This window comes from Peromyscus californicus, unplaced genomic scaffold, assembly GCF_007827085.1.
Source record: "Peromyscus californicus insignis strain IS unplaced genomic scaffold, ASM782708v3 Scaffold_11__1_contigs__length_118956290, whole genome shotgun sequence".
Taxonomy (NCBI): Eukaryota; Metazoa; Chordata; class Mammalia; order Rodentia; family Cricetidae; genus Peromyscus; species Peromyscus californicus.
The window spans coordinates 93691173-93717388 of NW_026294402.1; the positions used below are offsets into that span (position 1 = coordinate 93691173).

The 26216-nt window shown below is 46.6% G+C and overlaps 1 protein-coding gene across 3 annotated transcripts in view; it reads right to left on the bottom strand.

The window, feature by feature from the left end:
• Positions 1 to 26216, bottom strand: part of Esyt3 (extended synaptotagmin 3) — a 59120-nt gene that overhangs the window by 11895 nt on the left and 21009 nt on the right. For all 3 annotated transcript variants that reach the window (XM_052717899.1, XM_052717890.1, XM_052717881.1), the window contains exons 2-10: positions 26114 to 26155; positions 23647 to 23781; positions 21253 to 21329; positions 19826 to 19892; positions 19150 to 19239; positions 17977 to 18032; positions 15961 to 16081; positions 2063 to 2233; positions 1289 to 1371 (exon numbers count right to left, since the gene is read on the bottom strand). In XM_052717899.1, the coding sequence (XP_052573859.1) occupies positions 1289 to 1371; positions 2063 to 2233; positions 15961 to 16081; positions 17977 to 18032; positions 19150 to 19239; positions 19826 to 19892; positions 21253 to 21329; positions 23647 to 23781; positions 26114 to 26155 (842 nt within the window). The remainder of the gene's footprint in view (positions 1 to 1288; positions 1372 to 2062; positions 2234 to 15960; positions 16082 to 17976; positions 18033 to 19149; positions 19240 to 19825; positions 19893 to 21252; positions 21330 to 23646; positions 23782 to 26113; positions 26156 to 26216) is intronic.

Sequence of the window (26216 nt, forward strand, 5' to 3'; positions counted from 1 at the left end):
GCAGAGGTCTACATTCATCCCCTCTGGGTTTTTACAACAATACAGCTGTTGGCATGTGGAGCAGGGTGATTCTCCATTGTGCAAAACTGCCCATGCATTACGGAATTTGACTTCCTGGCTGATCCTGTGCCATCCAAATGCCTGAGGCATTTTTACAGCCAGATGCCTCTCTGACTTGAAAACTGGCAGCAGTGCCCTGTAAGTGGCACTAACTGATGATATATGTGTGAGGAAGCCAGGAACTCCCATATCACAATGTTCCCCTAGCCTTTCTGAGCCAAACCCACCCTGCAGGTCCTGCCAGCCAGAGGGAGGAGGCAGTTCCTGCGTGACTCAGAAGTGTGCATGCATTCAACATGGACCTGAACTCAGCCCTGGAAGGCAAGCGCCACGAGCCTCACTTTCCACCCGCAAGACTACACAGACTGTAGTCTCACCAAGAAGAAACTAGACATGATCAGCACCCGGTGGTGAGCTGTGTCTTCATTTACTTGGTCATGTTTAAGCTTGTTATAACTCCGCACTCAGGGAAACAAGCTGCCTGCTACAGGGGTACAGGACTCGAGTTGCTTCTTCTCCTGCCTCCTGCTCCGAGGAACAAACAGCTGTACCACCCCTCATGCTCCTCTACTCACAGACACGGGCAAAAATGCATCCTGGGCCCTCTTGGGGGAGGCTGGATCCAACTGCACTGTGTCCTTCCCTACTCGATAGCATACCACGATGGCCCCAGTCACTACACAAGGTCTACACCGAATTGTTTGTACAGAAAGGCAAATGTATTCAAGCATTCAGCTAGTGTCTTCCATGGGAGGGCGTTATGTGGCCAGGGAGACTTTAGCAGGAAGTGTTTTAAGGGCTAGTGCTTTTATAGGTGGTTCCTCAAGGTGGAGCCTGTCTAGAATAAAAGACAGTGAGATTCTGCCAAGCAGCCCCCCAGGGTCACTTCCATGGCCTTGAGTTCTGGGTATCAGCACATGGGGAGTGATGAAGGCTCCTTGAAGTGGAGCACCATCATCATGCCACCCGCACACTGGTCCAAATGGGACTCTCAGAGTGGACATGAGCCCTGGGATCTTCCTCCAGGGCCTAGGTCAGGGCTGGAGACACCTGGGGAGTTGGTACAAGCTGGAGCAGATTGCCCGGTGCAATCACTCTTGTCACAGCAGCCATGGAGTCAGAGGTCATGTCACTAAGCAGTGAGGCCTGCACCTTCTAAATGCCCCAAGGTCCAGACTTGTACCCCAAGCAGTGAAGAAGCTCCAAAGCCCAGATCCCCACTCCTCACCTGCCCAGGAAGTCATCCTTGTCAGTGTCCTCATCATACAGGTCCACCTCCAGGTCCTGGCCAGGCACTTCGTACACCATGAACTACAAGGAGGGAGAAGCATTTTGCCCTGCAGGTCTTGACTGCTGAGTCAGACCTTACAACCCACAGACAGCCGAAGCCCAGCCTAGGACCCTGGCCTTGCAGGTGCCTCAGGGCCCTGCCTATCAGGAAGAAATGCCCCTCCCTTGTAGGCGAGCAGAGAGGACCAGATACACATGCTATAGCATGGTGCCCAGAGGACACTGGCTGCCATCTACTCTGCCTTGTGCTGTCACATTGCCCTCCCCTGGGGGCTGCAAGACATCAAGAAACTAAGCTTCCCTTTCTCATCCTGCTTCCACTGCCTGGGACCAGATGTAACAGAGCATGTAGATGGTGTTGTAAGGGAATGGGCAGCTAGGAGGTGGTCCTGAAACATGTGTCTGACAGGCTGTGGGTTCCACTCATGCAGCAACAGGGAAGGCTGGTAGCTGTAGGCAGAACTGCCTGTACACTGTTCCTTTCCTTCCATTTGAAAACACCCAACGGCTGATTCTGGTGGGGTCAGACTAGCCTACCTGTGAGCTTGCTGGACAGGGAAGCAAGAGTCACAAAGACCTACCTGCCCATTAGCAAGTCTCTCGCCCTACCCATGGTTTCCCTATTGGGCCATGAGAGCCACTGTGCTCCTCACATCCTAGGGTGAAGCCTGGAGACACTGGCACTTCCAAGAGGGGTCGAAGAGAAGCTCACCTCAAACACTTCATTCCAGGTGGGGTTCAGGTTCTTGTAGATGGTCCTGCTCTGACAGTGCTGTAGGCCGATGCTCACCTTGGCGTACGGGTCTGACTTGCCTCCCAGCCCTAGGAAGTTGTCCTTCTGGGCCAGCTTCTCAGCCTCCAGCAGATGGACTCTGATCACCCCCTGAGAAACACCCAAGCCCCAGGTCACAACTGCCTCCTTGACATGCCAGCCTCAAATCTAGGATCCCAGGGCCAAAGCCACCAGTGGTCACTGCCCCTTCCACAGTCTAGACAGTGACCTAGCCAAGGCCACAGCTGGTGGCAGGGCTCACTGCTCTGCCCAAGGCTCTGGCCTTCCCACGCCCTCTTCTCCAGACCTGACATGAACGGCTGCTTCGACTGAGGGTGTTTCTGTTCTTCCTCCTTTCAGCACTGCTGTGAAAGCTGTACATAAACTGACTGCTAGGGATCCTGCAGGCAGCATCCTGTGGGCCTGTCTGCACTGCTGGTAGTTCCTGTATGTATAAATGCCTCAACCGTCACCCACCACACGGCAGGCCCTTCCCCACACCCCCACCGTTTAAAAGAAATGGAAAACAATTGGGATAGTCAGTTCATGAGTCTTAGGGTATGCCTCTTTCCTAGAACAATATCTTTTAGAATATCAATTACTACATACATATTTTCTTTGATCTACAAAAAACTTTGGGGAGTCTATCCGTGGGCACATGGGAAAAAACATAAAAAGATCTGTGCACAGGCTGCTCCTTGTACTATTGTTTGTAGAAGCAAAGTCCAGACACAGCCTGACTGTCCATCAACAGGGCTGGTGGTGCAGTGACAGTACCTCCCACACTGAAGCACGGTGCAGCCATCAGAAGGAATCTGGAAGGCTCTAGCTGTACTGTGGCAGCAGGATTCTGTGATATATTTAGCAATAAAAGCAAGGAAGGGAAATAATACACTAACATCAAAGAAATGGGAGCCACGGTAACTACCACTCAAGGTCTTTTTTACTGTAGAAGCTTCTTAAGACAGACAGATATACATAGATAGACAGACAGACAGACAGACAGACAGACACACACACACAAATTAAATGGAGTTACCCTATAACAGTATAGTGACAATGTCCCTACAATACTTCATAGGCTAACAAAAATCCAAGTGCCAGGAATGGGTTACCTCTATTGGAATTGCTGACTTCACAGACTCCCCAACATTACAGGCTATTGCCAGTTCTCTTCCTTACCCTCTAGAACTTGATAAGACACTCGAGGTGATTTGAAAGAAAATAGCCTCCACAGGGCATGGCACTGTTAGGAGGTATGGCCTTGTTGGAGGAAGTGTGTCACTGTGGGGGTGGGCTTTGAGGTCTCTTTTGCTCAAGCTTCCTGCAGTGTGATTTTCAGTTGATTTCCTGTGGCCTACATATCAAAATGTAGCCAGCACCATGTCTGCCTGCACAATGTCATGCTCCCCACCATGATGATAATGGACTGAACCTCTGAAACTGTGAGTCACCCCAATTAAATATTTTTTCTTTCCAAGAGTTGCTATGGTCATGGTGTCTCTTCACAGCAATAAAAACCTGAACTAAGACAGAAGTTGGTACCAGGGACTGGAGTATTGATGTGATAGGCCTGACCATTGTTTGGAGGAATTTGGACTTTGGTACTTTGAGTTTGAAAAGCAGTGGGATGCTTTAAGCACTGTTCAATGGGACATACTAGTAGGAGCATGGAAGACAGTGGTGCTAAGAGTTATTTGAACTATCGGGGACTCACTCAAGAGGTTTCAGAGAAGAATTTTAGTATGTTGCCTAGAGATCGTCTTTGATCTAGAAAATGGCTGCCTTTTCCCTTATCCAAAGAGTCTGCCTCAGGCTAAAGTGAAGAGTTTTGGATTAATTTCACTGGCAGAAGAAATTTCAAAACAACCTAGTATAGACTCTGTCATGTGGATATTAGTGGTAACTCTAATGAAGGTTTATAATGAAGAGGAGTAAACCGAGCAGGATAAATTACAAAAAGTAAATTTTGAGGAGAAAGCGCACCAGGAAGTGAAATGGAGCTGAGTCCTGTGTTCAAGGAGATAAAGGATTAAGGAATGAAATAAAGGGAGTGGTGACCTCAGGGCAAGATCCACCCAGATAAGTTTCCAACTTGTGGAAAGAAATTAAAGAAAAGCTTAGAGCCTGGTATGGTGGGGTACAACTTTAATTTCAGCACTGGGAAGGCAGAGGATGTCAGATCACTGAGTCTGAGGCCAGCCTGATCTACAGAGCAAGTTTCAGGACAGTAAAAGAAAGAAATCTGGTGAAGACGTAATTGAACAAGGGAGTCATGTTCCAGCCCTAGCAAGCAGCAGAACTGGCAGCTTTGGCCATGTGGTTCTGGCTTTAGAGTTAAGAATAGAAGAAAGGAATTATGTAATAAGGCCACTGAGGCCAGGAATGTGTCACAGGTGTCTCTGAATGGAGGCCTAGTAGAGAGGCCATTGTGTGAAGCTGTGAAACTGAAGCCTGGACTGCCTTGGAGAACCCAAGATGTTAGAGACATGGGCTACTTGCTGAGGAGAGCTGCTAACAGGGAGTGGAACCAGCCCAAGAAAAAGAAGTGTGTTGCAGTCAACCCTGAACAGAGTTGGAGATCTGAAGAGTGACATCAGATGTGGAGGTGCAGAGTTTGGAGTTTGCCCGGCTGGTTTTTAGTCTTGCTTTGGTCCAGTATCCCCTTGCTATGCTCCCTGAGTTTTAGAATGGTAATGTATATCCTGTGCCATTATATGTTGGAAGTATGTGATCTGCCTTTTGATTTTGATTTTACCTGGGTTGGCGGGGGTGTTATAGTTAAGAGATTGCCATGCATCTTAGCCATACATCTCAGAAGGAACTTTGGACTTTGAAACAAGTTTAAGACTGTCATAGACTATGGGGACTTTTGAAGTTGGACTGAATGCATTTTTTGCATTATGATATGACTATAAGTCTTTGAGGGTCAGGGAGTGGAATGTAGTGGTTTGAAAGAAAATGGCCCCTAAAGGGAGTGGCGCTATTAGGAGGTGTGGTCTTGTTGGAGGAAGTGTGTCACTGTGGGGGCGGGCTTTGAGGTCTCTTTTGCTCAAGCTTCCTGCAGTGTGACTTTCAGTTGACTTCCTGTTGCCTACAAGATGTAGCACTCTCAGCTCTAGCACCACGTCTGCCTACATGCTGCCATGCTCCCTGTCATGATAATGGACTGAACTCTGAAACTATAAGCGAGCCACTCTGATTAAATGTTTTCATTATTAGAGTTACTGTCATCCTGGTGTCTCTTCATAGCAATCAAAATCCTAGCTAGGACAACCCTGTTGCTGAAAATATCATATATGTGAGTCATGGAACATGGAGAAATCAGGCTGGTACTGAACAGGAAGCTTCATTTTCTACTGGTTAACTTTCATAGTGCTATCCATGCTACTGAAGGAGAAAAGCAATCAGTTTTACCCAGCTGTGAACCCTGAAAGCTACAGTAAGGACTGTCCTGGCAATACATATCCACTGGTGCCATAGTGGCACAAATATCATAGGCTTTCTGACTGAACTTAAGGCCCACTCTACAAGATGAAATCCATACCTGGGACCATTATTGGTTTCAAGAATCTATAGTTAGACAGGCCATGGCTCCAGGGGACTATTCTGCTAAATGAATATAGTATTAAACTGACTCCCAATGACTTGTTGTTATACTCATATAGTAGAGCATCTCTCAGCCCTCATCAGAGAAACTTCTTTTTGCAATAGATGGTGATTAATTAACACAGAGACCCACAACTCACCAAGGTGCAGAAAATGAGAGACTAGAATGCTCAGCCCTAAATGGGACATCTATACCACAACCCAGCTCAAGGATCAGTGTGGAAGAGGAAGCGGAAAGATTGTAAGTCAGAGGTGATGGATGACCACAAAGAAACGGCATTTTCCAGACATCACGGCGGGGAGCTGCACATATGAACCCACAGTAATGTGATAGCGTGTCCAAGACCTGTGCACGCTCAAACCAGACAAAATTCCAGGGAGACAGAAAGGCAGGTTACAGCCCCTGGTAGGTTAATTCTCCTTGTAGCAACTATCAATTGCCAGTAGCTCCTCAGCTGGGAGTGGGCCTTCATGGCTTTGGTGTCCATCTCCCCTCTCCTGTAGTGGGTAGCCATTCCAGCTTTGATCTGGAAGTTCCAACCCCCATTGAGACTTCGGCAACTGTCATGCCTACAAGGCGGGGCCAAGGGAGGTGCCTGGAGACCTGAGATCTGGATGGGCGGTGCCCGCACTTGGTTCTGGGACCTTGGATGGTGAAGGTGGGCCAAGCAGAGCTCCAGAGAACACCGCTGGACTGCGATACACCTTCCCCAGACCCCGCGACCTACCTATCCCTTAACTTGTAAGTTACGCCATTAAATAAATCTCCTTTTAACTACGTGGAGTGGCCTTAATAATTTCACCAATATCTGGCACTCACGTGGGGCAAATTCCAAAGGCCTGGGTGGCTCCCACCCTCAGCCTCCTCCCCGGCTAGCGGGTACCTAAACCCGCCTGCAAAGTTCCATATAACCAGGGAACGCCTACACGGTTCCATTCCCGAAAAAGGGAGCAGCTAGTCCGGTCTCAGTTCCCTAGCTTAGCCCCGAGACCAGCGAAAGAGGCACTCCCCGGCTTCCTGAGTGCCAGCGCCGGCTCCGGCTCCCGCCATCTTGACTCCAGCGAGCTGCAGTCAGCCAAGATCACCAGCAGGCCCTGCTTTGGAGCTGTACCAATGCCACCTGCTGGCTGAAAAGTGCTACTACATCCTCGAAAACCACGAAAGGTAAGCATATTGTTTCAAGTAAAAGTACTTGATAATTTTACACCTTAAAATTGACTAACAAATTTTGAGTAATTCTTGTAATATGGCTGACAACATTACCTCACAAGAATTTGAAAACCTTTTTGCCTGTATGATGAATGACATCTTCCTGGAAATATACGACCTTCCTAAGTCATATCTGGCCTGTACCATTTTGGCATTCATCATAATAATTCACACAGTGTTCAAACTCTGGTTTAATAACAAGAACAAAGATGAGTCATTATTGGGACTGATACAGGATTTAAAAAATAGCAATGAAGACTTACAGAAAAAGATTCTTTCTCTGGAATCTGCTTTAAGAGATAGCAATGAAAGCGTACAGAAAAAGATTCTCTCTCTGGAATCTCCTAGCCAGAATTTACAGGCTTTCAAAGATAGCAATGAAGGCTTACAGAAAAAGATTCTCTCTCTCTGGAATCTGCTTTAAAAGAGAGCAATGAAAAATTACAGAAAAAGATTCTTTCTCTGGAATCTGCTTTAAGAGATAGCAATGAAAGCGTACAGAAAAAGATTCTCTCTCTGGAATCTGCTTTAAGAGATAGCAATGAAAGTGTACAGAAAAAGATTCTTTCTCTGGAATCTGCTTTAAGAGATAGCAATGAAAGCGTACAGAAAAAGATTCTTTCACTGGAATCTGCTGATCAGGATTTACAAAACAGGCTTGTACCAAAAATTGATCTTATTGATAACAAATGTGAATATTTAATGGACAGAACACTAACTCTCCAGACACTATATAAGGAAGAAAGATTATCATTAATTGATAAGATAAGGTCCATGGAGTCATGTGTTTCTGAGGAACATAAAAACTTCTATGATTCCATGAGAAATCTGGAGTCCCTTGCCAGAGAGGAGGTTCACTCCCTAGAACAGACCCTAGGTGCTCGTTTGCAAGCCTTAGAAGAAACTCTCAGTAAACATGACAAGGGACCAAATAAGCAGAAGGGCAAGACCATAGAGGTTGTAACATCTCCAAATGGCTCTCACACAATGGCTTATCCTGTTATCATCCATGAGAAGCCAGCAGATGACACACACCCCGAGCCATATAATACATATACATTACAACCAATTTCAACAAGGGACTTTAAAAATATAAAGGAAGCAGTAGTTACCTATGGGATACACTCCACATACGTAAGACAGATGTTAAACTCGTGGTCTACCTCACATAGAATCATCCCAGATGACTGGCATCAGTTAATTTCAGCTGTACTAGAATATAGCCAGCAGCTACAGTGGAAAAGCTGGTTGAGAGAAGAGGCAAAAAATTTAGAACAACAAGGTAAAATCAGAGGTTTTGTGATCTCCCAATATCAAATACTTGGTTAGGGATGTTTCGCTGACAGGAATGTACAAGAAACTTATGATGAGCATACAATATCCCTATGCCGTACAGCAGCTCTAAATGCTTGGGAAAAAATTCCAGAACCTGGAAAACCAACTGAGGTATACACAAAGATATTTCAGGGACCTCACGACCCCTTCACCGATTTTTTACAAAGGCTGAACACAGCTATAACAAAAGCTGTATCAGATAAAGAATTAAGAAAAGTATTAACTGAGTCCTTGGCGTTCGACAATGCTAATGCAGAATGCAGAAGAATACTTACACCATTAAAGATCAGATCAGCTCCTTTGGGAGAATGGATTCAGTATGCTAATGGTGTTGAGTCTTGTAACTACAGTAATGAGGCTTGGATAGGAGAGACAAATCCCAGAGGTGAAAGAAGGCCCCCGTGTTACCAAATGCTTTAAATGTGGTACACCAGGTCATATAAGTAAAAACTACGTGGGATACTCCTAGAAGTAATACTCCTTTTAGGAATAGCCTAAACAGGAGACCCCAACCACCTCCCAGATTATGTAGAAGGCCAACATTGGACCAGTGAGTGCAGATCAAAAATAGATATACGAGGCAACCCTTTACTGGCAGGAAACGCCTCAGGGGGCCTCTTGCAGGCCCCCAAATCAAATGTAGTACGAACATTTGCAGCCACTGTGGAAGAAATTCCTCTCCAGGACAACTGAATAAACCAATGCCAATGTAAAAACCGATACTGCAATGGATGATAAAACAGCTCTGATAGGTGGATCACAGTTTACAAAGAACATTATAAAACAAATATTTTGGCAGACTTCTGTAAATGAATAAAGACCAAAGCTTAGGATTTGAATTAATGGCCTGGTTCTGGAGGGCCTGGTAGGCACAGGTGCAGATGTGACTATAATTACACCAAAATCATGGCATCCGAATTGGCCTCTTCAAGAGGTAGATGTCCAACTTTTAGGGATTGGCACCCTATCTCAGATAAAACAGAGTTCGAGATGGGTTGAATGCATAGGGCCAGAAGGACAGAGAGGAAGGCTGAAGCCATATGTAGCAAATGTAGCAGTAAATCTTTGGGGCCGAGATCTGTTACAACAGTGGAATACCCAGATTAAAATTCCTACACTTTCAGAAAAGGAATACAGACCAATGCATGTTTCTAGGAACAATATCATGACATGCTATAAAAATCAGTCACCAACCATTCAGGCTGTTCACAAACAGAACACACCTGCTGTTGAACTCTCAGAAGTACCAACTGCCTTACCTTTAAAATGGCTAACTAATAAACCTGTCTGGGTTGGACAATGGCCTTTGACAAAAGAGAAGCTACAAGCTTTAGAACAGCTGGTTCAAGAGCAGTTAAATGCTCAACACATTGAAGAATCTACCAGCCCTTGGAATTCTCCTGTATTTGTTATTAAAAAAAAAAGTCTGGTAATTGGAGAATGTTGACAGATCTGAGAGCTATTAATAAAGTAATTCAGCCAATGGGCTCCCTACAGACTGGGATGCCCTTGCCCTCTCTGCTACCTAAAGAATGGCCTATAATAGTTATTGACTTAAAAGACTGTTTATTTACCATACCCTTACAAGAAAATGATAAAGAAAAATTTGCCTTCACAGTACCTAATTATAACAATTCTCAGCCAGTCAAGAGAAATCAATGGAAGGTCCTCCCACAGGGAATGTTAAACAGCCCTACTTTGTGCCAATACTTTGTGCAGAAACCATTGGAGATAATTCGTGTAAAGTTTCCACAATCTATAATTTATCACTATATGGATGATATCCTATTAGCTGATCCAAAATTAGATACATTAGAAAGCATGTTTGAAGAAGTAAAAAAAGTTTTGCCTCGCTGGGGACTGCAAATTGCTCCTGAAAAAATACAAAGAGGAGATTCTATTAATTACTTAGGATATAAGATAGAGCTACAAAAAATTAGACCCCAAAAGTTACAACTAAGGAGAGATCGATTGAAGACTCTTAATGATTTTCAAAAGTTATTAGGAAGCATTTCCAACTTACTGGGCATCATGGGAATACCCAAAGATGGACTACAAAATTTGGCTAATACTCTAGAAGGGGACAAAGAATTAAATAGTCCAAGAGAATTATCAGCCAAAGCTGAGAAGGAATTGACTCTAGTAGAAAAGACAATTCGAGAAGCACATGTGGATTGTGTGGATCCAGAACTTAAATGCATTCTTGTCATATTCCCCTCCAGACATTCTCCAACAGGTATTTTGATGCAGAGGGAAGATATTATATTGGAATGGATATTCCTACCACGTAAACCAAATAAGAAATTAAAGACTTATATAGAAAAGATCTCTGAATTGATTCAAAAAGGTAAACTAAGACTTCGCCAGTTGACAGGAATGGACCCAGCAGAAATTGTAGTACCTTTAACTAATGAAGAAATTTCATCACCATGGAAAGATAATGAATACTGGCAGAGAGCCTGCAGTAACTTTTTGGGAGAGATTAACAACCACTATCCCAAAAGCAAGAGAATAGAATTCATAAAGAAGACTGAATGGGTCCTTCCTCACATTGTACGACAAAAGTCAATTTCTGGACTCCTCACATTCTATACTGATGCAAATAAATCAGGAAAAGCAGGATATAAATCAGGAGACTTAAGTGGTACAAAGTCCATACAGCTCTGTACAAAAGGCAGAACTGTATGCCATTCTTATGGTACTGATGGACTTCACAGAACCCCTCAATATAGCCACTGACTCTCAATATACAGAGAGAGTTGTTTTACATATTGAAACTGCTGAATTTATTCCTGATAATACAGAATTAACTTCATTATTCATACAATTGCAGGAAATCATCAGAAAAAGGGAACATCCTATATATATAACACATATCAGATCCCATACAGGTCTGCCAGGACCTCTAGCACAAGGTAATGATGAGATTGATCAGTTACTAATAGGTAATGTGCTAGAAGCTTCAGAATTTCATAAGAAATACCATGTAAATAGCAAAGGTTTGAAGAAGGATTTCTCCATCACTTGGCAACAGGCTAAGGATATTGTGAAAAAATGTCCTACTTGTTCCATCTATAACCAACTTCCATTACCTGCAGGGAGCAATCCAAAAGGTATACAAAGAAATGAAATTTGGCAGATGGATGTGTTTCATTTTGCAGAATTTGGAAGATTAAAGTATGTACATCATACCATTGACACCTATTCAGGATTTCAATGGGCAACTCCTATGAGTTCTGAAAAGGCTGATTCTGTGATTACACACCTATTAGAAGTTATGGCCATCATGGGAATACCTGTACAAATTAAGACAGACAATGCCCCAGCATATGTCCCCAATAAAATGAGACAATTCTTTGCTTATTACAATATAAAGCATGTTACAGCTATACCACACAATCCCACAGGCCAAGCAGTCATAGAAAGATCCAATTGAACTTTAAAGGATATGCTAAATAAACAGCAACAGGTAACAATGACTCCTAGAAATAGACTGCATAGTGCTTTATTAACCTTGAATTTTCTCAATGCTGATGAGAAAGGAACAACAGCTGCGGAGAGACATTGGACGACAGACAAAACTCCTGAGCTAAACCAACCAGTTTATTTCAAGGATGTGCTGACCTCAGAATGGAAACCTGGATATGCTCTACGTTGGGGAAGGGGTTTTGCCTTTGTTTCTGCAGGAGAAGAAAAGCTATGGATACCAACAAAATTAATAAAAATTCGATTCGAACAGGAAAAACCCCTTGACGAGGAGAAGTAAAAGATCATCCACCAATGTGACATCTCTACAAGTTGTAAGAAAAATTTAACAATCAAAGGTTGGGGTAGGGTTCTGTTTTTGTCTTTCCAGGATAATGGAAATACCCATCTTCCAAAAATCACAAGGCCTTGGATATCCGGATGTTTACAGCAGAAAGAAAGAATCTATTGGTACCAATCTACACACGGTAAAATCTCACTGTCTAATATCTATCTCTCTATCAATCTAGAAAAGTTGTGGTTCCAATTCAATTATAAGTCAAGCTGGCTTTGGAGATAGAATTGGCTCACTCCTTCTCTAAACCCAAGCATATTGCTAAAAGAAAAGTTTGAGAGATTCTTCAGTCCCATATCAGAAGAGCCCTCTGGTGTGGGACAGAAGGAAACCAATAAAAAGGGACCATTGTCTTCTAGATTCTAATTCTCTCCATGCTTACTCTTGATTTCTCAGAATTCTTTCTTACATGCTATGTCCTCTTTAAATCCAAATCTTGCCGGGCAGTGGTGGCACGCCTTTAATCCCAGCACTCGGGAGGCAGAGGCAGGCGGATCTCTGTGAGTTCGAGGCCAGCCTGGGCTACCAAGTGAGTTCCAGGAAAAGGTGCAAAGCTACACAGAGAAACCCTGTCTCAAAAAACAAAACAACAACAACAAAAAAAATCCAAATCTTCCATTTTGATAACAAATAAGTTTTTCTAATAGCAATCTCAGAAGTCTCCAGAAGGAAGATGGGGCCCCAACAACAACTCTACCCAATCCAGAATGATACCATGGTAATCATCATCATACTACACTTCTTACCAGAATTTCAGACAATCTTACCCATTACTCTAAGACTTGCTGCAGAACCTACAGTTAGTCTAACTGAGATTTAACTATCTGAGCTTTCTCACAGTACCCAACAGAGATAATATCACCCCCTAAACAGCAGGAAGAATTCTAAGAAAATGACGCCCCTTCTCCCTTAGGTTTCATAATTCTCAGGGTTATGGATGATGGTTATAGGGTTGGGGGTAGAAGAAAATATTAAACTCAGTATTCTAAAAAAAAAAAAAAAAAAAGAGAAAAAAGTGAAAAGAAGAAATGGAATGGATAGGTATAAGATATTATGGTAGATTATTGTGTATACTAGTAAACAAATTTGGTAAAATAGCAGCCTTAAATAATTTGCACTGTAATTTGCACTGTTATGGATTCTTATATGTTGATACAAATGTAAACTATTTTATATTCCTGTTTAAGATAATTTGTATATTGATACAAATACAGAACTATATTTGTTATAATGTACATATATTTCTACTCTTATTTGAAATATTTGTATATTGATACAAATGTAAATTTATATCTGTCATACTTTATGTATATTCTACTTCTGTTTAGGATATTCGGTATATTGATATATATTTAAGATTATTGTCATATTGCATATCGCACTATATACTCCTACCTCTGTTATAACATCTTGTGTATTGTCACAATTTTGAAGTCATTGTTCTTTACCATACACTTGCTTATAGACTGTTTACCTTGTTTACATGAAGCCTTAGTCCTTAGGTTATTTCGGTAGATAAGACTTATAGATTTATAGTCACCTATGCTTGTCATCTCTATAGTTACGTTAGTTAGGTTATCCAGATTTACAGATACATAGATCAGATGGGCAGGTAATCTTCAAACACTTCATAGACCTAGAGAAAATGGCATTTAAATAACTTAGAATTCTGTTGACGTGAGACACAATTGCTCCTGGTTGCACCAATTTGATCCCGAGAGAATGTTGGGCTTCTAAGACATTTCCATTTGGAAGTTTGTCTTCTTGGCACAAAATGGCCTACTGGGCAAAGAACTGCCCTTGCCTCAACAGCTGACAGTACAAATGCAATGCTGTCCTTTCTGGACAAGCGGGACACAAGGAAAGCGACCACTGTACTCTGCCAAGACAGGGTAAGATGGTCTTTCAGAATTCCTGCTTCAGAAAATGGTCTGTCAGATACTTTAGGCCTGTAGCCAATTTGAATGCACCAACAAGGCTGAGAAACATTATGTGACTGTCCAGGCTGCCAGCTGTCTCGGTCTACTCTTGCAAGATTCCCAAAAGTTGCTTGCATCCATCTACCATTTCTCAGGTACCATTATATTCCTTCTCAGGTCTTTGATGGGATTGAAGACTAGCAGTTATAGTTACAATTTAGTAGATAGAACATATTAAGTATTAGATTCAGGTTCTTTTGTTAGGGCACCTTTTGGAATGATCTTTGTAACATGCCATTTACCTATGCTCTATACTTCTCTGGATTTTAGTATGTGTTTCTTGCTTGATATTGTTTGCATTGGTTGTAGTTCCATCTTATCTAGGTCATTATCCCTCATTATTCCTGGACAATATTTGACAACCATTCCTTTGTATATAGTCTTATATTAGGTTAGAACCTTCTTATTTAGACAAAAAGGGGGAGATGTAGTGGGTAGCCACTCCAGCTTTGATCTGGAAGTTCCAACCCCCATTGAGACTTTGGCAACTGTCATGCCTACAAGGCGGGGCCAAGGGAGGTGCCTGGAGACCTGAGATCTGGATGGGCGGCGCCCGCACTCGGTTCCGGGACCTTGGATGGTGAAGGTGGGCCAAGTAGAGCTCCAGAGAACACCGCTGGACTGCGATACACCTTCCCCAGACCCCGCGACCTACCTATCCCTTAACTTGTAAGTTATGCCATTAAATAAATCTCCTTTTAACTACGTGGAGTGGCCTTAATAATTTCACCAATACTCTCCAAAATATACTATATGAAATCCTCAGAGAACTAACCAAAATCTAAGAAGAAAAATAAACGGGGACTATGAGTATAAACAAAGATGTACACACATGACTGTGTGTGTGTCCACATTTACTAACACTCAAATGCAATGGAAAGAAAACCATTACTTAGGTGGTGCGGGGGTCAGGGCTTGGGGGAAAGGAAGAAGAGGTCGTGAGGCTCCTTAAAATGCAGTTTTGGTATTGGCCTCTAGAAACACACAGCTACATTCCATAATTGTAGAAAATTGAAAAGTAAAACTTGAAGATAGAGAACAGAATGAAACAGATGTAAATATTCATGACCAGTTACCAGAAACACACAGAAGCTATCCCCAAAGAATTCTAAATGTGGCAAATTGTCAGGCCATGCCTAGTGGAATATTCACGTTCGGGGAATAACATGTTTTTAGGAATTCTTACATGGGTGAGACAGTGTTTACACTGTTACGGGGCTGCTGCATATGCAGTGTGGATGAAAGCCAGTGAGCTGCCATGGGGAGACGGGGCGTCCATGCCTCCTCCCCAGCCACCCCATGTCTCTGAACTTTGCGTGTGCACTACAGTATGTGTCAGGCTGAGCATGAGCAGAAGGCCTGAGGCTTTTCACCTGGCAGAGCATGAAATGGAGACGTTTTCCTCTTCTAGGACCCCCTGACTGCAGTCCCTTAGCCAGTGCTACTTTTTGTAGGGCAGCCACAGGGCAATCTCCGGGGGCTTCGTGGATGGACCCCAGGAAGTTGGGGAAAACGGGCTCAGAACCTAAAGAATTCCCGTCCTGGTTCAACCAAGAACCTTGCTTCTCTGTAGATCCCAGGGTCCTTTCCACACTGAACAGAGTCAAGGGAGCCTTCCTGAGAGAGGAAGGGGGACCTCAGGTGTCATGGAGTGCTTACCCACAGTTCCAACTGTAAGCTACACCAGGGACAGGAACATAGTCAAACTACATGGGTGCTGCCCCTTCCCACCCTTCCCAGCCTCTGTGGCACCCTGTGAAATGGGTTGCCATGGCCTCAAACAAGAGCATGAGGATTGCCACCAATGAGCACCGTTCAGAACCCAGCCCTGGCCAGCATCCCTCCTCAGTGGCCCGGTGCTCTGGAGCCAGCTCCCAGTACTCACACAGGGCAGAGGGAAGCGCAGGTTGGTTACATCCAGCCCCTTCTTCACAGGCACAGTCACACGGTTGGGCAGCACCAGGTGGGCAGCAATGAGGTCTTCCAGCAGGCTGTCTGATACCTCACTGAAACATCAGGGATGGCTGGCTATGGAGGGGTGACACTGCTTCCCCATGCCACCTGCCCCTGTACCCATCCTCAGTGCCAGCACTGAGAGTCTAGCTTGGCAGAAGGCTCCACCAGAGGCAACGCTGATCTCTTCCTGACCAGCTGCTTGGCACAAAGCAGATATACATTCCGAGAGGTAGACATAGTGACCCAAGGAATAGCATCCTGCTTGCACTCCCCACCCCCAATAAAAAAAAGGCCCTGCTTTGTTCCCAGGCAACACAGAGCACTTTAAGAACAGATCCCATGAGGGGGGGCTGGGGGGAAGGTGAGGGGGACGGGAGGGGGGAGAACAAGGGAATCCGTGGCTGATATGTAGAACTGAATTGTATTGCAAAATAAAAATAAAAAAAATAAAAAAAAAAAAAAGAACAGATCCCAGAGCCTAGGTCAAGATTCCCATTCATACTCCCTGATTCCCTGCCTCAGATGGGTGTCCCCATCCCTTGACCTCAGTGTCCTGACACAGGGCTGCTAACGGCTGCACCTGGAGTCGATGTGAAGAGAGTGATGGGTACAGTACTGAGGCCACAGGAAACAAGACCTAACAGCTGGCCACCAAAGCCTTTCTCTTCCTTGACCCTGGCGACATTCTCTATTCCTTGACTCACCTTCCCCCACAAGAGGACAGTACCCAGAGCAGGATTAGCACACAGTAGGTGCGCAGAAAGTCTTCTTTGAATAACAGTGCATGACTGCTTCATTGGGACATCTTTATCAACCCCCTTGCCAAAGTTCAGGGACCACCATGGAAGAGGAGGTGGAAAGACTGTAAGAGCCAGAGGATGGGGTAAGTTAAATGCCGACCCCTGGACAGGACATGGCAATCATGCTCATGAACTCAGAGTAGCTGTAGTTACCTGCACAGGACATTCACAAGATCAAAGCAGCCAAAATGTAAGCCTAAAGGGGAGGAGCTCTCCAGGCCTCACCAATAACTGAGAATCTACTGGCAATGGACAGCTGCTGGTAGAGGGAGACCCATTCTTGAGGGTGTGGCCACTGGTGGATTTTTTCATGTTTCAGTAGATGGACCCACACTCATGCACATATAGTCAGCATTAACTGGACGTCATGAGTTATTTAAAATATAAATAAAAAGAGGACATGAAGTTGGGAGGAGAATGTGTTGGGGGGCCGGGGAGAGTTAGAGGAGAAAGTGGATGATGGATAGACGTCATTGTATGCATGTATCAGAGGGGATATCCCCAGTGAGCATATGTGTGGCCCTCCTTGAGGCCTGGAGAGACAGCTGATAGCCTTCCTGACCAGTCCAGCTGACCCTGCCTCCTGGGAAGGAAAATCCAATGACGCTGGCACCCTCCTCTGCTCCTTGAGGGATGTCTGGTATCTGAGGGCTGCCTCACCTGGCCTGGGGAGCTGAGATCTCCCCTAGTCCTGCCCTTTCTCACTGGCCTCTGCTGGGAAAATGCCCCTTCCCATCTCTGTGCATGTCAGCCTGGGTCACAGGGGCCCCCTGGGCTTCTCACTACACTGGAGTGGGGAAGGGTGAAGAGTGAAGACACTCACCTGTGTTCCACACACAGTATGATTCTACCACACATATGCACATGTGCTCTGGGAACCTCAAGACAAAGAAGCCTGGCTCCTCAGTGTAGCACTGAGCAAAGCTCTCAGCAGGAGTGTGTACACCTGTCCACAGGTTAGCTTTCTGCAACCACACATGAACACACACACACACACACACACACACACACACACACACCCTGGTACTTGCCCCCTTTTCCTGCTTCTTATGCCGGGGGGAGGGGATGTAGCCTCTGTGCAGCGCACAGCACTATTAGGACTCCAGGGAACGCCCCCACCCTCCTCCACGCACCCAGGCACTTACTTGATACCTGGCATGTCCAGCAGGTTGGTCAAGCCTGTCCAGTTGATCTGCAGGTGCTGCAGAGGGCAGAGGGAGGCTGCTAGGCTCAAGGAGCTGGGAACCCAGGGCTGACACCTTTTCCAGACTCCTCATACCGCCCAAAGGGAGACCCTGCTTGCTGGGGTGCCCCTGCTGCAGGGTTGAGGTAGAGAGGATGTCTCTCAGCCTGCCAAACCTGCCCTGGGGCATGGCAGAGTGTCCTGGGTAGCTTTTTCAACTTGACACAGCTTAGAGCCGCCTGAGAAGCCTCAATTGAGAGATTTTCCCAACCATATTGGTGGTAGGGGGGTATCTTGATTGTTAATTGATATATGAGGGCCCAGCCCACTGTGGGTGACACTATTCCCTGGGCCCTGCTGTATAAGAAAGCCAGGTAATGAAAAACCAAAAAAAAAAAAAGAAAAGAAAAAAGGGCCGGGCGGTGGTGGCGCACGCCTTTAATCCCAGCATTCGGGAGGCAGAGCCAGGCGGATCTCTGTGAGTTCGAGGCCAGCCTGGGCTACCAAGTGAGTTCCAGGACAGGCGCAAAGCTACACAGAGAAACCCTGTCTCGAAAAACCAAAAAAAAAAAAAAAAAAAAAAAAAAAAAAAAGAAAAAAAAGAAAGCCAGGTAAGCATGAGACTAAGTGAGCTAGCAAGCAGCTTTCCTCCATGGTTTCTGCTGTAGATCTCTGCTTGAATTTCTGCCCCGACTTGCCTCATTGACGGACTGTTACCTGTATGCCGAAATGAACCCATTCCTCTCCTAAGTTGCTTCTGGTCAGTGTTTGAACACAACAGCAGGATGAAACTAGAACATGGCTCCAGGCCTTAGTTTAGGCTGCTCAGGCCTGCTGCTTCATGCCAGGACCACCCTAGAAGGGGGCTGTGCCACCTAGCCAGGTTGGCTTCACCTCAAGAGCCCAGGTTGGTCTCAGCTCCATTTCTGAGACCTTGTGACCCTCTTTCAGCTCAGTTTCCTCATCATGGGCAGAGCTCAGTCTAACTCCTTGGGGTTGCCAAATTAGGTTTGGGCCATAGGAGTCCAGCTGTGGTGGGTCGAAGCAATGTCCATTCTCAGGGTAAATCCCAATATGTGAGGTCTAGTGTCTGCTCATGGAGAACACCAGGCCTATCCCCAGGTTTTGAACTCACTGGCTTTTGAAGGAAGAATATGGTCACAGCTCCCACAAAGGGCTTGTCCACCAGCAGGGGCTCCAGGATGATGCGCAGGGTGCCCTGCAACTGGTAAGCACAGAGACCTGTGAGGGACCAAACATCTCTTCAAACCTGCCACTCAGCTCAGTCCTTCGGGGGCTTCATTATCACTCATGCTGCCTTCCCTCACTGTCAGGACGACCTGCCTAGGTCACTTGCTATCACTGAAGGGACCGCAGCCCATGTCCAGAGGCCTGAACACAGCTATTGACCTCACTGCTGGCCACCAAAGGCCACGAACTAACTGCACTGTGGTGTGTGGGCAGCTGGGGTGGCTGGGACACAGAAGTGACTTTCAAGTCTGCACACGGCTTCTGGAGAGGGGTATTTCCACCTCTTAGGCCTACCTGGGTCTCAGCTATGGCTCTCCCTCACTTTCCTAGGCAGACAAAACCTTTGGAGACTGGGCATTCAGGTAGCTCTAGAGCCCAAGGCCCAGCAGGTTAGTGAAGCCCAGCACCACTTGCTGACTATGTGACCTCACAGCTGTCCCCATGTCGCCAGCCGTGTCTGGTACCATTGTGTCCTTCACAGCGGGTTCCAGCGTGAGCTGATTCCACTTCCCTGAGCCCACTGCAGGGACTGGAGTAGCAGTCATGGCATCCTCACTCACCTGGATGCCGTTCACACCTGCTCGGATCTTCTGAAGCTCCACGCTGATCTCACAGTCCCCAATGTAGCTAAAAGAGGGAGGGTGAAGGAAGAGGAAAGGGGGCCGTTGGTTCTACTGCTCAGAGCAGGCAGGAAACTTGCCCAGTGATGCACAGCCTTGGCCCTCGTTGCTGGCCATCAAGTCTCGGTTATCACTCAGCATGTCACTTTTTCCATAGCTTCAGCCTTTCTTGGTCCCTCCCAGACTCCTACAGCTGGCCTCTTAGGCATATCCCCACCTCTGTCTAGGAAAGCAGTGTTTTGTGGTATCACCTGGCCCCAGGGCACCCATGGATTGAAAAGGATGGACTTCTGGTAAACATACTGTTCCTCTACCACTTCTGGTTCCTGACCAAGGGGACACATGCACAGCACCCCCAGATTCATCCTGCCATTGCCCCTAGTTGTTGCTGGAGGTGGAGGTAGGTGATAAAGCCTTGGAGACAGGACCAGCTGGTGGCCCCTGGCAGGTGATGGGCACTAAGGAGCCCAGGATGGGTGCCTTTGAGGGCAAAGGTCAAGAGACTGCCACAAGTCTGAAGGAAGCTAAGGGGAGGTGACTGTCACACACCTGCACACATGGGCATATGAGCCTGTTGTCACAGACCACAGAACTGCTTGGTCAGCATGGAGAGGCAGAACAGGGTGGCCGGGGTGCCAAGCACCACCCGAGAGGCTGAACTATTCATGTGAGGGTCTTGTGACAGAGTGTCTGGCACCAGGGGCACTTTGTGGTCCGCCACCAATCCAACACAATGGAGGCCAGAACCATCTCTTTCTGGCCAAGGAATGTGAGACTCTGGGAAGGAATGACAACCACAGGGGCTAGTCCTGTCCTCTAACACGCTGCCAGTGCCCCAGCACCTCTGGAGAGACTTACTGCTTAAATCTCCCTTCCTGGCCCAAGCCCGTCAGGAGCCTCACTGGAAAGGCATGCCCACGCCCAGTGCAGTGCGCAGCCCAGGGAATGGTCACTCAGAGCTGACCCTCTCGTTTTCCTGACGTGCCAGAGGCCAGCTCGCCAGACGGCCTCTCAGCTCTGTGCTCAAAGCTTCCTGGCCTCGCCACGAGTGCCTGCCTCCTGGCGTCACCCCGGCTCCCTCTAGCCACCTCCTCTGCAGAGGCCGCGCTGACCCTGCAAGTGGCCCAGCTGTGGCTTGCAAGACGCCAGGCTCAGGCTGAAGAGAGAGCCAGGGCTGGCTACTTGGGGCCAGTCATCCCCCACCCACTTTTCTGTACCCCACCTTTTCACAAAGACCTGGGTCTCAGCACAGAGGTGCTGTGGCCTAGGAAGGCTTTCGTACCCCAAATCAGTACGTACACAAGCCACCCTATCCTCAAGCTGCTGTCTAGAGGTACCCCGCCTGTCCCCAAGACACCAGGACTCACCAGATCTGCAGGTCCAGGGTCACTTTCCTCCGGTTGCATTTGTCGGTGTGTGCCTTGACCCCGTTCACCTTGGGACACTGCAGAAGATGACAGAAGGGCCGTGGGTCCCCTTCTCGCTTTCCCTTCCTGTCACGGCTATTTGCCAGTATCTACTCTATGGGGCCTTAGCCTGGAGAAGACAAGGGGCAATGGGGACCTAGCTTGGCCTCAGATGCCCACAGCCTAGCCCCAAGATAGTAGAATGGGAGGAGTCAAACAAGGAACAGCCACTCTTGGCGGGGGGGGGGGGGGGGGGGGGGGAGTAGCAACGTCCCCTAAAGAGAGTTTAACGGGAGTGTGGCAGATGGGGAGGAACTGGCCCCACATGGTGAAGGCAGGGTCACTGGCTCAGAGATCCGATCCCTTCTGTTTCATCTCCCCTCTGCTCACTGTTTTCTCGGGTACTCTGGTTAGGACTAATCAAGAGTAAAACTCAATTTCATTTGCACCTGAATTAGTAATATGCATGTCAAAATGCTGGGGTGAAAAGTTCACTGACGTCTGCTATGAAGTTTGGAGTGCATTAGAGAAAGATGGATATGGAGACAGATGCATGGATGTATAATAAATCAAACAGCAAGGTATCAACATCTGTACAGTTTACATAACAGATCTGCGATGTGCATTGAATAATTCATTAAATATGTTATATGTTTGAAAATTTTCACAATAAGTTATTGGAAAAAAATTCAACCAGTTCCACAAGGAGGATTCCATTAAATTTTCTATTCACTCCACAGAAAGTAACATTTTAAAATGTATTCTTGGGGCTGGAAAGATGGCTCAGTGGTTAAGAGAACTTGCTGCTCTTGGAGAAGACCAGGGTTTGGTTCTCAGAACCTACACAGTGGCTCACAACCACATGTAACTCCAGTTCCAGGGTCTGCTGCCCTCTGCTTGCTCCCCCAGGAGGCCTTTGGCACGTGTGTGGTGCACATACACATATACATAGACTCTGAAAATGTACCAACCCTTGAATAGGTTCTCAGATTATGGAGTTCATTAAAAACACAATGTTTTCTTCTGCACCTCTGATTTGTTTTCTCACATTTAATTAATGTTCATTTGGTATTTTAGACTTTTTGTGGTACCTGGAATTGAACCCAAGACCTTCCATGTGTTAGGCAACTTTTAATTTTATATTATTGTTTTTTTAGGAGTCTCTAGAATTGTAAAAGCTGGAAAGGGCACACACAGCCTGGCTCTGCCCTGGCTCATTGGAAGTGTGGTTTGGGGGAGGGGTGCTATGCTCAGGGACTGCTGGGAGTAGAGGATTGCCTGGCACCTATGAATGTTCAGCTATACCAGTACCTCACCTTCAGGGACAGGTATTAGGGTGCCCACTATATGCCAGGCAGGATAGTCCTGGTTCAGGCTCACAGTTGGACAGGGACACTAGACCAGAACATGGCTTCCACATATGGGACATTGTTCACACAGCTGCAGAGGCCATCTGAGGTCTGGCCTGTTGTTCATGCCTCACAGCAGCCCTTAGAAATGGGTCCTTTCCTTTTATATGGTAGGAAACTGGAGCTTAGACAGGGTAGGTCACTGACCCAAGGGCACTGTGGCACACAGAATGCTAAAGACATTGGCATATGTGAAAGAAGAGGGCATGCCTGAGCCTGTGAAGGTCCTGGGAGAACTCCAGTCAGTCAGTCAGTCAGTGGAAGGAGGGGAAACGGGAGGGTGAGGAACAGAGAGCAGAGGGGCAAGACCAAGAACAGAAGGCCTTGAAAGGGCAGGATGGGGAGTGAGGCCAGTCACCTGCAGGGCTAGGACATCTGGTCAACCTCCTGGGGTCAGTGCCCCAGGAGTGGCCTGGTGGTGTAGGCTCTGCTCTAAGCTCAACGGTGTGAAATCCCTTTGCTTTGCCTGCCGTGTTCTTCAAAAGCAACTCAGATAGACATCTTTCAGGATGCCCGTGGTCTCCATAGAACTAGTGTGAGCTCCTAATACCCTGAACTGCCGTGTGGCACTGTCAAAAACCCCTAGGCAGAGATCACAGGTGACACTTGGGGTTAGCAGTTACAACTTGTTCATCTTTCTATCCATCTGGCTCCCTCCATGCATGTTTCTAAAATTTCTAGAAAAAGAGGAACTATTTCCCTCAGCTTCTTTCTGCTCTCTGGCCCTGGTTTCCTTGGAACCTGGAAAGTTGGGTAGGAGGACAGGAGGCAAGAGCTGTGCACTGGGGCGGACAAGCTGGGAAACCCAGACAGAGGCTAAAGCTCTCTGAGGCCCAGTGGGATCCTCATAATCAAGTGACTGTCCTGGGTGGGGGGAACCAGGAAGAGAGGACAGAGAGAAGACTGCCCAACAACTCCAGGCCGACCTCACTGAGGCAGCACCAACCTTCTGTCCAAAGTAGAGCTTGGTGAAGGTGAAGGTCCTGAGGTGGACACTCTTCTCCCGGATCTTGGGCTCTAGCTTCTCCCGGATCTTGTTCTCCATGATCATGCTCAGGTAGGGCCAGATCTGCGTGATGATCTGCAAGTAGGGACAGAGGCCCGTGGAGGTCAGGTCTGGGGTCCAGACTGCAGATCTGCAGCAGCCTAGATCCTCTGCATCTGGTCCCATGGGCGGAGTTCACAGTCTTCACGTTGCCTGCTCTCCAGCCTCCCAACTACCCATCAATCCATTCTGCAAACACTCAGGACAGCAGCAGATCCCACCACCAGGCAGAGGTTTAGGCGTATTTTACAGCGTAACACGAAAACACACTTCCGTTTAAGTCAGTAATACAAAGCCCTAAATACATCCTTGCTCTGCATTGCACCTTATATTCAGTAACAGATGCTAACATTTTAAGAAAAAACAATGACAGAAGAGACTGATAAATTGTTTCCTGTGGGTATAATTTCTACAAGCCAGAAGAGGTAGACTTTGGTCCATTTCTGCACCAAGATGAGTCATAGGGCTGGTCTGAAAGTCATGTGTGGGACCAAGTTCCTCATGATGCCAGGGCCTTATGTACCCATGCTGTAGTCCTTATGCAAATATCAAGTGTACTTACACAAACCCAGATGGTCTAGCCTACTACACACCCAGCTGATTGGTACAGCCTATGGCTCCTAGGCTACAAACCTGCCCAGCAAGTTACTGTGGTGAACACTGCAGGCAACTATGACACAGTAGGCAGTGTTTGTAAACAGAACCAAGCCTAGAGAAGACGTAGTTGAAACTCTCAATTGGAAATGTTCAGCTCCAGTTATAATCCATGAGACCACTATAGTATTTTGGTTCATTATTGACAAAAAATGATGTTGTGCAGACATGACTATACAATGATCAAATTTTCCCAAAATGATATTGGCACAATATTTTTATTTTTTATATTGTGTGTGATATGTATTTGTGTGCACGCATGTGTGCTTGTAGTATAACACTCATGTGGAGGTAAGAGGACAATTGTAGGAGTCTGTTCTTCCCTACCTACCACGTATGTTATGGGGATGGGCAGGCTACCTCACTGGCAAGGCACAATGTTTTTAACTGACCTCTGGACTATTAGAGTTTCCTTTTTACCAGTAATGGCCACTTCCTATTGCAGCAGGCGTGAAGTGAAGATGTTGGGCGGCAGGGGTAAGTGACAGCAGTAGCGGGGGCTATGGGCTTCAGTACAAAGGTGCCCCTCCTCCACTCTGCTCCTCCCCATAATCATGGGAGAGCCTGAAGGTGTATGGGACCCAGGGCTCATCCTTTCTCGGAGGCCTCTCCCACACCATCTTCCTGTGTTCTCCGATGCTTGTGGCATCACCCTCACATGTAGTTCACCTCCACAGCTGCCTCCGTCCTCACCCTAACAGCTGCCTCCACGACCACGTGGCACTCAGTGAAGGTTCAGGACCTGGCTGGCACACACAGGAAGGGCTCTGTGGAGTGTGTCCCCAAGGCCTGGTACCCAGCTCTTCACCCCAGAACCCAGGTCACTCTTCAAGCAGTGTGCTGTTTCCTCTAAATTCTACCTGGAGGCTGGGGCAGTCTTTGATGCACTTGGTAATGACACTTCCAGGAATGTGAAAATATCAACCGTGGATTAACAGCTGTCAGGAGTGCCAACACCTGACCTAAGTGCGTTCTGCTGTGGGCCGAGTCTCCTCCCAGGGTGCGGGCTGCAGGGGACCCCTCACAGATCAGGCCAGGAGGGTGGGACCCAGGCTTCTCATCTGGAAAGTCAGGGTTCCTGATGCAGATGGGTCAGAAGGCAGGACACGGAGCAGCTAGCCAGCACAAGGGGGTTCCCTCAGATGACCTTCCACTAGTCACAACCGTGATATCATTGAACCCATACTCACCATGGGCTTGGCCAGGAATCATAATCACTCCCATTTTACAGATAAGGAAACTGGCTCAGAGATGCTGAGCAAATTGCCCAAGGTTGCACAGCAGTGGTTTTGTAGCTATGCTGGGAGCCACATGGAATCCAGATGCTGTGTCTAATTAGTGTCTTTCTTTCCTTATAAAATAATCTTGAGAAGAAGGAAATAAGGGTTGTTCTTTTCTCTATAAATTTTCTCTGTACTTAAAAAAAACTTTTCTCCTCAGTCCAGATATTAATTTAAAACTTATTTAAAGGAAAAAAACTTTAAGAAAACTCCTCTGTGAATGAACCAATTCAGGAATGTGTCACTCATGCTCAGCAGTGGAGGGGCCTCTCTGCCCATCACTGGCAAGGGCAGTACAGGCTGAGGTTTGGGTCTGCACAACACTCCCATCAGGGTTGCTCAGGGACTCCCATGTTGAGTAGCAAATGAGGCTGCAGATGAGGATGCTCAGGCCCTCAATGAACCCAGCCCTTCCCGCCCACCAACGGCCTTACCTTATTGGCCCACTCCACACGCTCCACATCTGGGAAGTGTATCTAGAAAAGAGAAACCCCAAAGGGAATTAAGGCAGGAGTCACATGCCCCCAGCAAGAGGCT